The sequence below is a fragment of the Gadus macrocephalus genome, chromosome 11 (assembly GCF_031168955.1).
Source record: "Gadus macrocephalus chromosome 11, ASM3116895v1".
Taxonomy (NCBI): Eukaryota; Metazoa; Chordata; class Actinopteri; order Gadiformes; family Gadidae; genus Gadus; species Gadus macrocephalus.
The window spans coordinates 7695448-7711722 of record NC_082392.1 but is presented as its reverse complement, the minus strand read 5'-3'; the positions used below and the strand labels follow the sequence as shown (position 1 = coordinate 7711722).

General features: G+C 46.4%; 1 protein-coding gene across 3 annotated transcripts; it reads right to left on the bottom strand.

Moving 5' to 3' along the window:
- Positions 1 to 238: 238 nt before the first annotated feature.
- On the bottom strand, positions 239 to 15871 carry clcn1b (chloride channel, voltage-sensitive 1b). 3 transcript variants are annotated; one of them, XM_060065284.1, is made up of 6 exons: positions 15392 to 15871; positions 5892 to 6129; positions 5041 to 5172; positions 1718 to 1846; positions 1110 to 1243; positions 239 to 573 (listed from the first exon to the last, which is right to left on the bottom strand). In XM_060065284.1, the coding sequence occupies exons 1-6, from the start codon at positions 15440 to 15442 to the stop codon at positions 445 to 447; spliced, it is 813 nt and encodes a 270-aa protein (XP_059921267.1). In that variant the 5' UTR covers positions 15443 to 15871; the 3' UTR covers positions 239 to 444. The 3 variants fall into 3 exon arrangements, with proteins under 3 accessions (XP_059921267.1, XP_059921268.1, XP_059921266.1); XM_060065285.1 differs by lacking the exon at positions 15392 to 15871 and adding an exon at positions 14205 to 15359; XM_060065283.1 differs by lacking the exon at positions 15392 to 15871 and adding an exon at positions 11061 to 12240.
- Positions 15872 to 16275: the final 404 nt, after the last annotated feature.

The following is a 16275-nucleotide window of genomic DNA, read 5'->3' as shown; positions in this document are numbered from 1 at the left end:
GACAGAGAGAGAGAGGGAGACAGAGAGAGAGAGAGAGATAGGATGACGGAGACATAGAGAGAGAGTGAGAGAGACAAAGAGAGAGAATGAGAGAGTGGGATACAGGGACATGGAAGGCAACTGTTAATACACATGCCAGACATAACCATCTTCCTATTAATACAATGAGACACAAGCAGTGACTAAGTGTGAGACAGACTGCCAAAACAAAGACACAAGATCTATTAAGGGGGATGGGTGTGTGTTTGTGTGTGTGTGTGTGTGTGTGTGTGTGTGTGTGTGTGTGTGTGTGTGTGTGTGTGTGTGTGTGTTTGTGTGTGTGTGTGTGTGTGTGTGTGTGTGTGTGTGTGTGTGTGTGTGTGTGTGTGCGTGCGGGAGAGACACAACAAGTCCAAAACAACAGACGGCGCCCAGACAGAGAACCTCTCCACCCCAGGGTCAGGGTTAGGGTTGGGGTGAGGTGGAGCGCGTGCTGGAACCAGGGTCTTGGTATACCTCGTAGACCCCGGAGAAGAAGGACATGCAGCGGCTGAGGACCGCGGCGCAGATGCTGGCGATGTGGACGAAGGGGCCCTGGAGACAGGGGGGGAGATCAACACAGGGACATAATACATACCATGGAGCAGGCTCCGTGCGGACACACGCAGGGCCGGGGTGTGGAGAGTTTAAACTAGGACACGTTGTGACAGTGGTACAAATAAATCAGGTGGTAATTGGCCTGTTTGACGGAGGCCCTGGCGCTGGGAAAGGGGGAACGGACCCAGTTTGTGGAGCGGCTGAAAAATGGTTCCAGTGCCACGGGACAAAGAGGAAAACATGACAGCAGGAGACGGATTATACAGTCTGGAGGAGTGGATGGCTGCTCCGAGAGGGGCGGGAGGGGGAAGGGAGAGGGGGTTGAATGTTTGATGATGAAGATGAGGATGAGGAAGAGGAGGAGGAGGAGGAAGTAGGGGACCAATAGGTGATGAACGATGAAGTGTGAGTTAAAGAGTGTGTTAAAGAGTATGTTAAAGAGTGTGTTAAAGAGTGAGTTAAAGAGTCTGTTAGAGAATGAGTTAAAGAGTCTGTTAGAGAGTGTGTCAGAGTGTGTTTGCGGGTGTGCCCACCTCCTTCCCCACCGGCATCCCACTCCCCAGGCCGGCGGTGAGGCCGATGACTTTGGCCACGAAGGCCTTCAGGGTCAGGTACTCCTTCAGCACCACGCCCCTCAGGATGGTCTTCAGCTCGGGGATACCAGAGCCTGGCTCACAGGGAGAGAGACAGGCACACAATCAAGTACTGCTTCAGCCCGGGGATAGCAGAGGAGAGAGACAGGCACATGGCGTCAGATAAACAACAAAGGGGTGGTAGGCTGTTAAAAGAGGACGACTAAGGAGGAAAAACATGATCAGATAACACTAAAGAATAATGAATGACTTCCCGGTGAGGGGAAATCTAGAGGAAAAGCCATGGCCTTCATCTCAAAACACACAAGAGAGTAAGAAGTAAGAATAATAAGAAAAGATGTACTGACAAATACGAAAGTGATAATGAAAGGAGAGAAAAAAGATTAAAAAAAAGGGAGACTCATACTATTATTTACCACTACGAAAGGGTCATTCATGAGCAGGTCAGGGCACCTCTAGGCTCATGGACATCGGGGATCCCACTCTCCCCCCCCCCCCTCTGACGCCCCCCCCCCAGTGCACCCCTCCCCCCACGCTTGATGTCCTACCGATGGCCTGCGGGGCGACCAGGTGGCAGAAGAGCGAGGCGAAGGTGACGAGGATCATGGGGTAGGACACCCAGGCCAGGTACTGCAGCGCCACGTTGCCCGCCAGCTCTCCGTGGACCCACTTATAGGCTGGGGGGGGGGTCACCGCAGGGTCACAGAGAGAGAGAGAGGAGGGGGGGGGGGGGGGTCACGGCAGGGTCACAGAAAGAGAGAGAGGGGGGACAGACAGTAATGCATTAGTACTTCCAAAAGGGGACAAATTATTCATATTGGAGGTAGAACTGTGCGTCTCTCCAGCACCAATCGGATCATCCTTCACCAGGGACATCTAAGTCAACTCTATCTCCTTGTTGTTGGTGGTGCAGATGGGTGACGTTTCGTTATTAGGACAAGCAGGTGCATTTTTCTTTAAATCGTTTCTAAAACTCCAATTATAAACATTGAGTTACGAATCTCAGGGGAGAGTGAGTCGATGTTTTACCAGGGAAACATAATCCAGTTTGCTTGCCCTTGAATAAAGATGACCTTGCTCCAGCTTTAGGAATGCCTCTCTCTCTAACTCACTGTGTGCCGCAGCTTAAAAGAGAAATCCTTCAGAAGATTCTAGATTCAGCAATGCCAATCATACTGCAAAATGTACCTCAGCCGATAGTTTTTACGCTTCAACTGATATATACATATTCATAAATGTATTATTATTTCAACCACCATATGTTTTACTTGATTATGATATGTCTTTGTATCTGTCTTGTATCTTTAATGCATTTCAATGTAGAGGTGTGATTTTTTAAATTGTAGCATTGTAATTAGAGCACAAAATTAAAGCACACTATGGGCCCTATCTTGCATCCGGCGCAATTGACTTAATCACTGGCGCATGTGTCGTTGCTAGTTTGCATTGGGGAATGCATATTTTCTTGACACAGACATCGTGTACATGCCCATAACCTTTAGGATTGATGAGTATTTGATCGTGAGAAAACATTGTTTTACCGCGAGTGAGTGTTAAAAATAATGAATGAATGCGGGCGCGCGTGTGTGCGTCCATCTGTTTAAACACACGCAAACTAAACACATAACGCATAATACAGTCCATGGCAATGTATATTAACGGGGAGACACATGCATATTAGGAACACAAGTCGATAACGATAATGCATATAATACTGATAAGAAACAATGTTTATAATGAATGGCATATATCATTAAATAGAACCACAGTTACCGCATATCATATGTTACATCATATACGTTTTCTTTGCCGAAATTTATTTGAGGACTCAAGTTGTGGAAGAAAACCTTATTCCCTGTGTGAATTAGGCCATATTATTTGGCCATAAACTGAGCCATTTGAAGTTTGAAATTCATGTGCATCTGTCTCATCGGAGACTGCAGACGCGCTGTCAAAATATCAACTCGTCAGATTCAAATGCGCTCATGGCTCTTAAAGGGGATGGGAGCTTGCACTCTCATTGGTTTATTGCACGTTACGCCCAAACCACACCTACGGGTAATAAGGCTACTTCAGACCAACCATTTTTAGATATGCGCCGGGCGCAAGAGTCATTTTTCGTGCCGGTAAACTAGCGACATCGCCGTAGAACCGCCCACAAAGCTACTTGCGCTTGGCGCTTCTCACTTGCGTTTCAAATGCATGTTTACACCTTAGTCTACCAAAATCGGACCTGAACGGATAAGACCCCTAGTTTATTCGATTGATAATCGCATTAATTGTGCATGTATACATTCAATCGGATTAGAATCGGATTTTGTGTTCTGCGCACGCTCAAGATTTTTTCCTGGGATTTGGGGTGTTGTTTTGGGTCTCTGGTGCTCCCACACGCATGCACATTTTGAAAAAAGTGAGACATGCATTTCTGAAAGTACCCCGCCTACAGTTACCAAACAAGCGAGTCAGTTTCGGCGCCCCCTCCTACTTAGGAAGGGGGCACAGTTGAATATTGCCTCCCACTTCCCCACTCCCCTCCAATCAGAGCATAGCTACGATTTTGTGGACCAGCGGACGAGCAGCTCCGGCGGGGGGGACTCAGCGGCAGCCCGGCAGTTCAGCCCCAGGAGTACAATCCCTTTCTCTGCCGGACTGCTGCCGGAGCAGCAGTCCAGCAGTTGGGCTCCCGCCCAAGCTTCTGCGGCAGTCCGGCAGTCCAGCAGCTCCGGCGCGGGGAGCTCGGCGGCAGTCCGGTAGCTCAGCTCCCGGAGTACAATCCCTTTCTCCTCCATGTCGCGGTTCGTGGACTTGAGAGAGTCAAGGCCAAAGTTCCTTTCCCCCATTGTTCTCAACCATGGCCGAGATATTCCCCACTACGAGTCTTTAATTGGTGTGGAAGTACCAGAGACGTCAAACGCAGGATTCATAATATCATCCGAGGCGCACATAGCTTTTGGCCATGATATTAGATATAATATTATATAAATACCCATATATAATATATTATATTATATTATATTATATTATATTATATTATATTATATTATATAGATTTAGAGCTCCAGGAGTCTGCAAACTGCAATAATCCATTCTCCTCCATGCTGTGGTTCAGTCTGACAGCTCATTGGTCAATGGGCAGCAGCTCATTTGCATTAAAGCTACAGACACCAGAAACAGCACATTCTGAAGGGACCGAAGCAGAGGGGAATAGTGGTCGGAAAGATTTTCTTCCTAAAAGCTCCAGCAAACAGCTTTAAAAACATGTTTTCTGGAACTCAAATACTATGTTTACTTGTTGGGAAAACACCATAATATGTCTCCTTTAAAAAGGTGGCGAAGAAGATGGAGGAAGCCGGAATTGTGCCAATGTAGTTACCCCCTATAAGAAGTGCATCCCAGGCCGCGGGAGCGCGCATGCATCCAGTTAATGCACGCTTCGATTTTTTCATTCACCCAAGGCTGAAAGTACATGTTCTAAACGTTGGTCATCAACAAGGTTGTAAAGTAGTACCTTTGGGCATATCTATCAAAATAAATGTTTTTTTCTTCCGACGTGTTTTGCAATCTTTATTCATTCATGTCGCCGCTGCCGAACTGACAGCTATTATCTACTGAAAACATCTTTCTCGAATGCCGCCGGAGTTTGTTGTTTATGGTGATGTAAAGAGGCTCGATTACCAATAGTTGAAATGGGTACAGCGCCGCCTATCATACCGGGGCATGACATGCTTCGGCCATGTATACTCGGACAATTGCAGTTGTGCAATTGAGGAGCATGGTCGAACTATGGCTGTAATCGGATAAAGCGGTGCATGTAAACGTACTGAATGGGTTTTCCTGGCGTTTGCCTGAATGACAGATCGCTTTGAGGTACCTTGTAAACTCTTGGCGCTGGTGTAATCCATAGTCCAGCTGACCAGCGCCATCGTCAGGCCCAGCAGAACCAGGAAGATCCAGTCGTCCCCCATCTTTTTGACGATCTGCCGCCATACACGAGCCAAACAGTCTGGGAGACATACACGACATACACGCACACACACACACACACACACACGCACACACACACACACACACACACACACACACACACACACACACACACACACACACACGCACACACACGCACACACACACGCACACACACACACACACACACACACACACACACACACATACATACACGTCTGTGTTTGTGTGTGTGTGTGTGTTCTAAGTGTGTGTATGTGTGTGTGAGCGTGTCCAGTGTGTGTTTGAGTGTTTGTATGTGCCCAGTGTGTGTGAGCATGTGTTTGGGTAATGATGTGTTTCTTTGTAGACATTTTTTAGCAGTCAGGCTTAAGCCTGAGTGATTTGTGATTAATCAACCCTGGATTATTTACTGAATATCATCTATCACTGCGTGTACCGAGGTCCAGTTCTCTGCAGTGTGTGTTCTCCCCAGAGCACGCCCAGTCGACCGTGACCTTCAGCATCAACCTTGGGTCTGTCTATCTAGCACCAACCTAGAGGGAATCTATCACAGCCCAACCTGAGCACCATCATTCCCTGAGAGCCTTCCTTCTTCAGGATTCAGGGCACAATGACCTGCTCTACAATCCACTCCAATTCATGACATTTAATCCTTTGTCCGAGGACATGTGACTATTTGGGATATCACCCTTTAGACAAGAGACTCCTGATTGACTGTGGAGGGACGGCCACACTACAGCGGGCTGGGGGAGTCACCTTGGCATTTGGAGTAGGGCCGGGGCTTCTGGGTGGAGGAGGAGGTGTGGGACAGATGAGAGTCCAGCGTGGGGGGCTGGTGCTGCTGGCGGTGGGGGTCGTGGTGCCGCCGGCCATGGCCTTTGCGTCCGGTTCCCATGGTGTCGTCTCCCGCCTGTCGCCATTGTTTCTCTGTCAGCAGGCGTGCCGCCTCCCGTCTGGCAAAGCTTCCCAATTGTTCCCTGTACTCGCCGTACAGCTGAGCAGGGGAGGAAAGTTACGTTACCCATAATGCTGCACTGGGTTTGAAAGCGTAACACAGAAGGATGATGTAAGCATGTTTGCTTCTGTTAGCAGCACTTTGATCGCAGTGTGTTTTAGCAGATCGTGTTAATAACAGAACAATTAGATGGGACATGGGAGAGATAAGCAAATAGAGCGGGAAAAGAAAGAAAGAAAGAAAGAAAGAAAGAAAGAAAGAAAGAAAGAAAGAGAGAAGAGAGCGAGAGAGCGAGCGATATGGACAGCGAGAGGGGAAAGGTCAGCGTCTGACCACCTAGACTGTGTGGAGCAACCTGTGAGTCTTGGGCCCCAGCAGAGAGAGACAGGGAATGTGCGGCGTTTGCGTAAGGGATACACATCAACCTGAATCCCCTGCCAGACAGAAATAGACAAAACGGGCATACAGATCGGAAAAAACCCCTCCCTGGGAAGAACCAGAGGCTGGCGGGAGGCCAGCGCAGTCAGAGGAAGGGATCCTGGACCGGAGAACATTCCACACCTTCCCTTTCCTGCTCACACACAGAGAGAGAGAGCGTCTCTCTCTATCTCAAACACCCACATGCATGCATACCCAAATTGACAATCAAGCTGATATCCTCACCTTATGCACGTGCACACACACACACGGGCACGCGCGCTCCGAGGCGAGCTGATGTGCGTCACCTTACACCTCGCTCCCCTTCCACTACGCGGCCCACTATAAACCCAGAAGAACCCGGCCCATCCCACGCAGATATGAAGTGCAACCCAAACCCCCAGGATCACATGCCCCTCCCAGCACGGCCACAGAGCGGCACGGAGGTAACTCATACAGGGAGCCCAGTCCCCGCGAACAGGAGACCCACTGGATCCCAGTTATAGATCAGCCACCTGACTCACGGAGATGGTCGCATTACCCCGGCGCTCACCGTCCAGCGCCGTGCTCCTCCAGTTGGTTTCTGGGGCTTTCTCTGGTGTGCTAGAGGCAGCGTGTGGACGGAAGCTAGCCGAGCGCTCAAGTACGTCTATTGGCTTCCTATGAGGTATAGGGAGTTAATAGGTCTGCTGTTGTTTAACTCATTCCTATGACGGAAGAGTATGAGGCACTTTACTCATTGCATTTTCTTTTATGATGAAACATTTTAGTTTCGATTTTCTTAGGATAATCGATTTTTTAGCGTGATAATAATAAAGAATAAACATAGATAATAATTATAATAATTAATAATAATAATAATGATAATTATTACTAGGATATTTGCGTATTGTTTTATTATTATTTGTAGCAGAAAACGTTGACCCTTCTAATGTAAAGACTTGTCCTGAGAAGACTCCTGATGGTATATATGTGGTGTAACAGAGCTCCCTGCAGCTATAGCATATACAGTTGGCCTGATTGAAGAAGTGCAGTCACGTGGCGAGCCGACCAATATAGAGGTGTATAATTAATACATGGACCCAGAGCAGGTGCTTTGCATTCACACTGTCAAGGGCTCATAAAGAGAGTCTCGGACTCCATCAGCAGGCCTCAGCCCTGCTAATCACGTTGCATAAACCCAGATGTCCCACTTGCATATAAAAAAATAAATAAAAAGACAATAAAGTATATTAATTATAATAATGATAATAATCAAAATAATGTTGGGTGTGAATTAGCTGTCATAGCCGCAGTAGTAGTATTATCATAATTATTATAACATTATATAGTATTGAATATATTATATTACATGCAATATTTTCCTACTTTTGGATTTTATTAAACACACACACACACACACACACACACACACACACACTTACACTTTCCAACATTTGAGTGATGCAAGGACACATATTGAAATTATTGTATTATATTACATCAAATGTTATTTCAAACTATCTGAAGTGCATTAAACCACATACAATCTACAGTCATAATAACAAACTTAATTAACTAAATATAGTTTAAAATCATTAAACCTAAACAAATTGAACAAATTCAGCCTTTACCTGTTCCTCACGAGGTATCTCTAACATTGTGTTGTCCTTGAGCCACTTTCTCTCTTATAACTACGACAAAGCCTAACACAGTCTCCCAGGGACCTGACCCAGCACCCAGAGTGAGCTGTTAAAATGCCTGCAGATTGATCACAGGGAGTGATTAGAGGGGCCAGTGGCAGTGGACAGCGTGAGAGAGACATTGAAAAGCCTTGATACATTCTCACCGCATTGCTCCACACTCATCCCTCAGCCGCTGTATGCCTAGTGTCACCCTGTAGGCCTGAGTCCATTACTCTGGGAACGGCTACGGGCCGAGACGTCAGTGACGTTCATTTAGCTAGGCTTTCACACGCCGTGCGGATGTGTGTTGTCGTAGTTGCCAACCCCTCAAACAAGCTTTTGGCTTACACATCCCATCACCTTCCGCCATGGACTGGATACATTCAAATTATGAATTAGTTGTTAATCATCATCATTATTATGTCAATACTTTATCTGTACAATATTTTTTAATGCAAAACATATATGCACAATATATAATGTATATACATTCCACGTATACATCTATCTATATGTACAGATCTTCCCATTTGTATTCATATTCTTATTTGCATTTTTGATCTTCTTTTTTTGCTTTGCACTGTTTCCTGAATTTGCCTCCGGGGAGTAATAAAGTTGTATTTGATCTCATCATTATCCCTTGATTTTGATGACCATTATCCAGGAAACAAAGCAGTTTAGATGATATAGTATCATAGCATCTGTTTCCTTAAGGACGAGCCCCGATAAATACACATCATCTAAAGACCCAATCCAGGCGAGGCTCACTTAAACCACAAATCATTGCTTCAGATATTACCATTTCCGATAATGCCATTTCCAAACCAGTAAACAAAGTCGGCATTTGTTGTTTAATAGGCGGTAAGTATGGTTGTTAAATTGTGCCCATTTTACGAGTACTCTATTGAATCGAATGATTTCATCAAAGGTTTCTTTTAAATTAATGTAAAATAAAAAAAAACACAAAAATACTTTAAAATAGTGTTTTAGTTGGCTCACTGTGATCGATAACAATAGTAATTGAACTGTAATAGTAATTACTTGATAATCAGCTCTTTTCAAATAAAGGTTCTAACCAATGCATGAAACGTTTGAGTAAAGAGTTTTACTCAAACTTATTTTCAACACCTACAAATCTTTATTCAACACAATTTATTCTGCTAAGTCAAACTGCACAATGCAATACACTGTGTTTACGCTTTAAAAGGGAACGACAAATTCAGCAGGAAATAGAAAGGCTCTTAAGCTGAGATATAGTCTAAGAGAGGGAGAGAATAGAGGACTGAGAGAGATTAAGATAGAGTGAGGGAGAGACAGAGACAGAGAGAGACAGAGAGAGAGAGAAAGAGAGAGAGGGAGAGCTGGTAATAGATGCAGAAGGTGAAGGGCAGTGTGGCATTGAGAGTTAATTAAAAAAAATAAAAACACATTCCTTTGTCCATTATGAAATCACGAGAGCAAAAAAGGCCTGTGTTTTGTGTGGTCAATGTTTGTGTGAGTGTGAATGTGTGTGCATGCGTGTGTGTGTGTGTGTGTGTGTTTGAGTGTGTGTGTGTGTGTGTGTGTGTGTGTGTGTGTGTGTGTGTGTGTGTGTGTGTGTGTGTGTGTGTGTGTGTGTGTGTGTGTGAGTGTGTGCGTGTGTGTGTGTGTGTATGTGTGTGTGTGTGTATGTGGGTGCTTGTGTGCATGCATGTCAACGTTTGTGTGTCTCTGTGTATCTGTGTGTGTGTGTATGCGTGTGTGCAGGTCAACACGGTTGTGTGTGTGTGTGTGTGTGTTTGTGTGTGTGTTTGTGTGTACACGCGCGCGTGTGTGTGTGTTTGTGTGTACACGCGCGCGTGTGTGTGTGTGTGTTTGTATGTGTGTGTGTGTGTGTGTGTGTGTGTGTGTGTGTGTGTGTGTGTGTGTGTGTGTGTGTGTGTGTGTGTGTGTGTGTGTGTGTGTGTGTGTGTGTGCAAGCCTTTTAACAGGGTAATCCTGCAGCCAAGGTTAATGATTAAACATGACTCCCCTGACTGATGGACAGATGGAAAGAATAAGACCCCGTCAGAGAGGAAAACCCGGAAAAAAATCCTTCAGGACCCCCACCCCAACACATACACAAACTAACAGCTGCAGGGTTTCCAAAACACTGTCATTAATACTGACAATACACTGTCATTAATACTGAACACAGTGGAAACAACACAGCTCTTTGAACCAGTTCCTCCCCAAACACTGCTCGTGTCCTCGTTAATGCCCCACGTCTACAGCACCAGAGGCACAACAGACAGGGAAGCGTCTCGCTGTCACTTTAACACTATCAGCTGGACGGAGCCACTGGGGGTTGGTAACTGCTATGGAAACCATTATATATATCTTTGTAATTTAAAGTTTAATACATTTTTCTCTTTTTTATCTATCGTCCTGGATCAATCAATATCTTTGCAAAGTCTATATCAATCTTAAAAAGAAAATAAATTAATAAAAAATATATATATAATGATAGATGTACACTACCGTTCAAAAGTTTGGGGTCACTTAGAGAGGAATCAGAAATACAGCCTAGACATTGTTAATGTGATAAATACCTATTCTAGTTGGAAACGGACGATTTTTAATAGAATATCTACATAGGTGTACAGAGGCCAATTTCCAGGAAACAGCACTCCTGTGTTCTAATGGTACATTGTTTAGCTAATTGTGTTGAAAAGCTAATTGATGATTAGAAAACCCTTGCACAATTATGTTAGCAGAGCTGAAAACTGTTGAAAACATGAAATTGTCTGGGTGACCCCAAACTTTTGAACGGTTGTGTACATATACATCTTTTATATATTACAGAAATGCAGTAGCACCTGTGTCCTACTTTGTACAGTACATATACAGGAATAACTGTTCATACCTTACCAGAATCTGGTCTATATTCAAAACTGTCTCAAAAGTGTTGATGCGTTCTCTCATCTTTCCTAGGCTGTTCTCTTTTCTTGCCCATTTTCTTCCAAATATCCCTCCTAATATACTCTCTCTCTCTCTCTCTCTCTCTCTCTCTCTCTCTCTCTCTCTCTCTCTCTCTCTCTCTCTCTCTCTCTCCCTCTCTCTCTCTCTCCCTCTCTCCCTCTCTCCCTCTCTCCCTCTCCCTCTCTCCCTCTGCCCTTCCTTGTCTTTTGGAATCTTTCAATGTGACCTAGGCGGTCTGTTTCTGCCTGCTCAAAGGTTCCTAGTGATTGACAGGTATGACTACTGTAATATACTGCATGAATTTACACACATTCACACACACACACATGTATATACACACTCACACACATACTGTATATACATATATATATATTGGCGTGCACAAACACACACACACACAAAAACACACACACACACACACACACACACACACACACACACACACACACACACACACAAACACACGCACATGCACACACAGACTCGCATATTAGAGTGGTACGGAAGGGAAAGGACAGGAGGTTAATGCAGACACTTGAAGCTTGACAATAAGTTGTCAGCAGCTCTTAATTCTGTACTGTGGATTCTCCGGGCCCGCCAGTCAGCGAACCCAGCAGATTCCAGACTCCCAGTTCAGGGACCAGGGCGGTTATTGAAGGAGGCTGGATACGTCTATATCTATGATAGACGATACGGGTTTAGCAGCAAGCCGTTAGGATTTAATGATTGAACATTCAAAACGCAACTTGACCCTTGTGGATCCCCTATGCTGCTTGTTCCCTGGGCTTTAAGACCAGGGAAACACGGAGCCCGTTCTGCTGCTTCCACCCTGTGTTAGAGAGCTGAAACGGGCCTTGGTTCACGGGTAAACAGAATATAGCTTAAACTCAGCCCGGGCATGAAAGGTCAAATCATTCCTAAATGAGGAACAGTGAAACACAATCCAGATGTGAAACAAAAGACGGGAAATAAAGTGTGTAAATACATTGAATCATGAGCATCTAGTCGGGTACAAGTTCCTCATCGGCGACTGTCAACCTATGACGGCGTCCCTGTGCCTCTGATGGCGCACAGGGGAACCCGCACCCTCCACCACCTTTCTCAATGAATCCCACCTTTGACCTACGTGTGTTAACCTTACTACTTTTCTCTCATTATTTCCTCTGAAACTTTCTCTCCCCCCCCCAGCCCCCTCCCCTAGCCCCCTCCCCCACACCCACCCCCCGCTCTTCCCTTGGACGCCGTCCATCCGACCGCGGCCCCCCCCCCCCCCCCCCCCCCCGGAGGTGAAACCTTACTCGGGGATAATTTTAGCACCAGTGTGCCCCAATGGTCACTGACACACTTCTCCACACCTCTCTCACTCTCTCTCTCTCTCTCATTCTGTTTGTCTCTCTATCGGGTCATCTCTCCCAGGAGCCTTGCGCTGCAGACAGATGGAGGAGTTTAACCTTTGCATAATAGGACAACAGCGAGCTATCGATACCCTATTGCAATACCAACCAGCCGTCCACTCATGGAAACCAATGATCGATTAGCTCATCATTCATAATTATCAATCATATCTATGTAAACGGTTTACAGAAAAGTGTGCGACTGTGATATTAGGTAAGTAAATGGTTTAGTGGTTTTACAGACTAGGCATTCCAGTGTGCAATAGCAAGCCCTTTTTATTACGCTGTAAAACGCGAGAGCTCAAAGATCAGATTCACCCCCGTAGACATTCTAACGGATTCCCTTCGACTCATCTCCTCGCCCATACCGGCTTCTGACTAAACCACCACACGACACATCGGAGAAGACACTGATAAATGTACAGTAACACACACACTCACATACATGTGTTCCTAACTGCTTCCACTAGTTTGTCAACATGACGTTAAACCACAGAGGTCATTTCCTGCCTGTGAGGGGGCAAACACAGCTGTGTGACCTGGACATGACCTGGACAGGATAAACACGACCGCCATAAAACTAACAACACAGACTTCCCCATCAAGCCAAACCTATTAAGTGTCTTATTGGCACGGTAATGCAGAATTTGGGCTCCCGGGGGGGGCCATATATTGCAAGAATTTTGATTGGATTGCATAAATTACATTAGAATTAGAATATGATTACATCCATTAACCCATAAACATCAAATTGGCAAGGGTACTCGATGAGTGTTCATTATTAAAAAAATAGGCAAAAAGAAGTAGATCCAAACAGGGCAAGACAGAGGCTCAACAAGGGTTGTTATTCTACGGTTCTGTCTCAGACCAGGGGGTCCACATGCAAGACACAGGGAGAGACAGATCAATCTGGGGGCGGTCAGTTCGTTGAAAGTTAACCTGGCGCCAGGAGGACACCTCGTTCTGGCGCTAGCACAACCTGGCCCTTGATGCTAATCAGCAGCCACCCTCGGCGGTCCATGTACCAATAACAACAGGATGTAGGGATGGTTGCTGATCTGCAGACAAACACACACACACACACACACACACACACACACACACACACACACACACACACACACACACACACACACACACACACACACACACACACACACACACACACACACACACATCCATAAACCTTACTTGAAGCATGTGTCAGGTGTGTACGGATGCATGCGTGCGCATGTATCCGTACACACAGGCATGCACCCATGTGCACAACATACGCGCCCAGTCATTTTCTTCATCACCACATTGACAGCGCTGGTGTCCGGGTACAGGACCGGGTACAGCACAGAACCTGGGCCTGGGGCTAGTGTGATTAATGGACGCTTCTTATTTATATCTGACCTGCACCTCCCGGGAGGCAGGGACCGGGCTGGGGTTTAGGGGTTTGCCTTGGGCACGCATCCAGAGACACTGAAAGGAATGGTATTGACACTCTCTCACCTCTCTCCTGCGGCTCCTCTCACATGCTCATCACGTCTTCTCTGGAGAGCGCGCACACACACACACACACACACACACACACACACACACACACACACACACACACACACACACACACACACACACACACACACACACACACACACACACACACACACACACACACACACACACACACACTCTTAAGCCTGTCTTACATTACCTCCTACACCAATGTGTAATTTTTCCATATCTCCCTCTTGAAGTAGAAGAAATTTAGAGCGGATGGCAACCAATGTTTTTTCTTCAGCATCCGGTTCTCCAGCAATGTGTTGACATGATGTTGACAGAGATGCTTCACGAATCATCGGGTTAAAGGAATAAAAAATAAAGTCCTTCCTGGCATTAGTGCCGATGCAGTGGGTGGTAAGAATAGACCAAAGTGTTGAAAAGGACGTGAAACTCCAGCGGTCGCCCCACAGCGAGAGCCGACCCCGGGATGAACATTAAAACAGATGAACGCTTGGATACGGTGACATGACTTCATCTGCCTCCACACATCGGCGGGACCTGTCTGCTCAGGTTTCGTGTTTATCAGTATTTATACCCGACCAACGCTTGAAAACAACCACGGTTATGTGGCCGGAGACGGTGAGAGAGAGAGAAAAGACATTTTTGGCCAGCGAAACATACCACCGTATGTCAGTAAAGTGATGGGAACAACATAACGCAGGAGTGTGAGCGCATAGCCTCCATGCCTGGAAACAGGATCCCGGATAAAAAGGTTAAGAGAACATTGCGTTAAGATGTCTCACTCCAATACCAAACTAGCAGGTGGAACGAAAAGTATTCCTCTCATGCGCATATAATACACACGTGTCAGAAACGATGAAAAATAATATAGATCATACACTTGAGAGAGCATCTTAATAAGAACTTTTGTTTACCCATGCTTGTGTTTTATTTTATTTATAGAATAAAATAGAGTAGAATACAAACTTCAGGGAGAAGTGGCGTGGTGGCAAGAGAAGGCGAACCACGTTTCTGATGTTGTTGATCAATAGTGGAAACCCCGGGTCTACCTCGGCCAAAACAAAAATAAATCCCAGACACACGCTCAGGCCATCCCACAATGTGGACACAAGACACACGCTATCCAATGAACTAAATCCAAAACATCTGACAAACCTACGGCTCGCTGGGGACAAAACTAAATAATCCTACGGAAGAGTCCGGTGAGCAACCAGCTGTTGTCAAGAGACTTAAGCAACAGGTAGAGAAACACATTGACATTCAGGTAGAGGTGGAAGGGGGAGGGGACACACGTAAACAGAAGTTATTGTGACAAAGAGCCAGACAAGACGGCGGATGGAGACAGGTGGACAGAGAGAAGGATGAGAAAGGGCCTACCAAGGTCTGTTGGTATCGCAGAGCCTTCCTTTGCGACGCATCTGCAGCCATTGACACGTTGTCACTGACCCAAAAATAACCCCGTAGGACGCCCCAGCATTTCCACCGGCTCGGGCAGCGGACACACACACACACGCAAACACACACACACACACACACGCACACTCTCCGCTTTAGTTATGCTTGGCAAATACAACTATCGTGCACACACAGTCTGTGAAGTCCAGCAGCAGCTCTTCTCCGTCGTGTGGGTCTGGGCCAGGTGATCCCGAGGCTATAGGCCATGCGCTCCCTCCGCTGGACGTATGGAAAGAAGAAGACACACACACAGAAACAGCACGGTGGAGAGAGGGCGGTGATATGATGCGGCAGTGAAGGACGCACTGCCTTCCGTTATTAGAATTGCAGACACCCTTAAAACACACACACGCTCACAGGCATACACACACGCACGCTTACACACACACACACACTGTTAGATGGGGCAGTAAGATGTGTGTTTTTGCATGGGGAGATCTTGTTTGGACAGGGGGGTGAGGGGAGGGCCCCCCCCCCCCCCCCCCCCCCCACAGGGCTGCCCCTGCAACGTGATCAGGAAGATGCACATGACACTCCTATGACAGCTCTCACCTCGTCAGCCAATGACGCAAGCCCAGCGGCCTTGAGCCACGGCTCAATGAGTTCCCCGTGTCTCTCTATCTCTGTCTCTCCACTCATCCTCCTTGCACCGAGTCTTGCACCGTCCATAGCAATCCCATGTTGCTGGACTGCTTCAGTAGCTCACACCCCCCGCCCCCACCCCCCCACTCTTCCCTGTAACTCCACACATACACGCACACATTAAGTGGTCATATGAGAAGGGACTTAGTCAAGGGTTGGGAAGT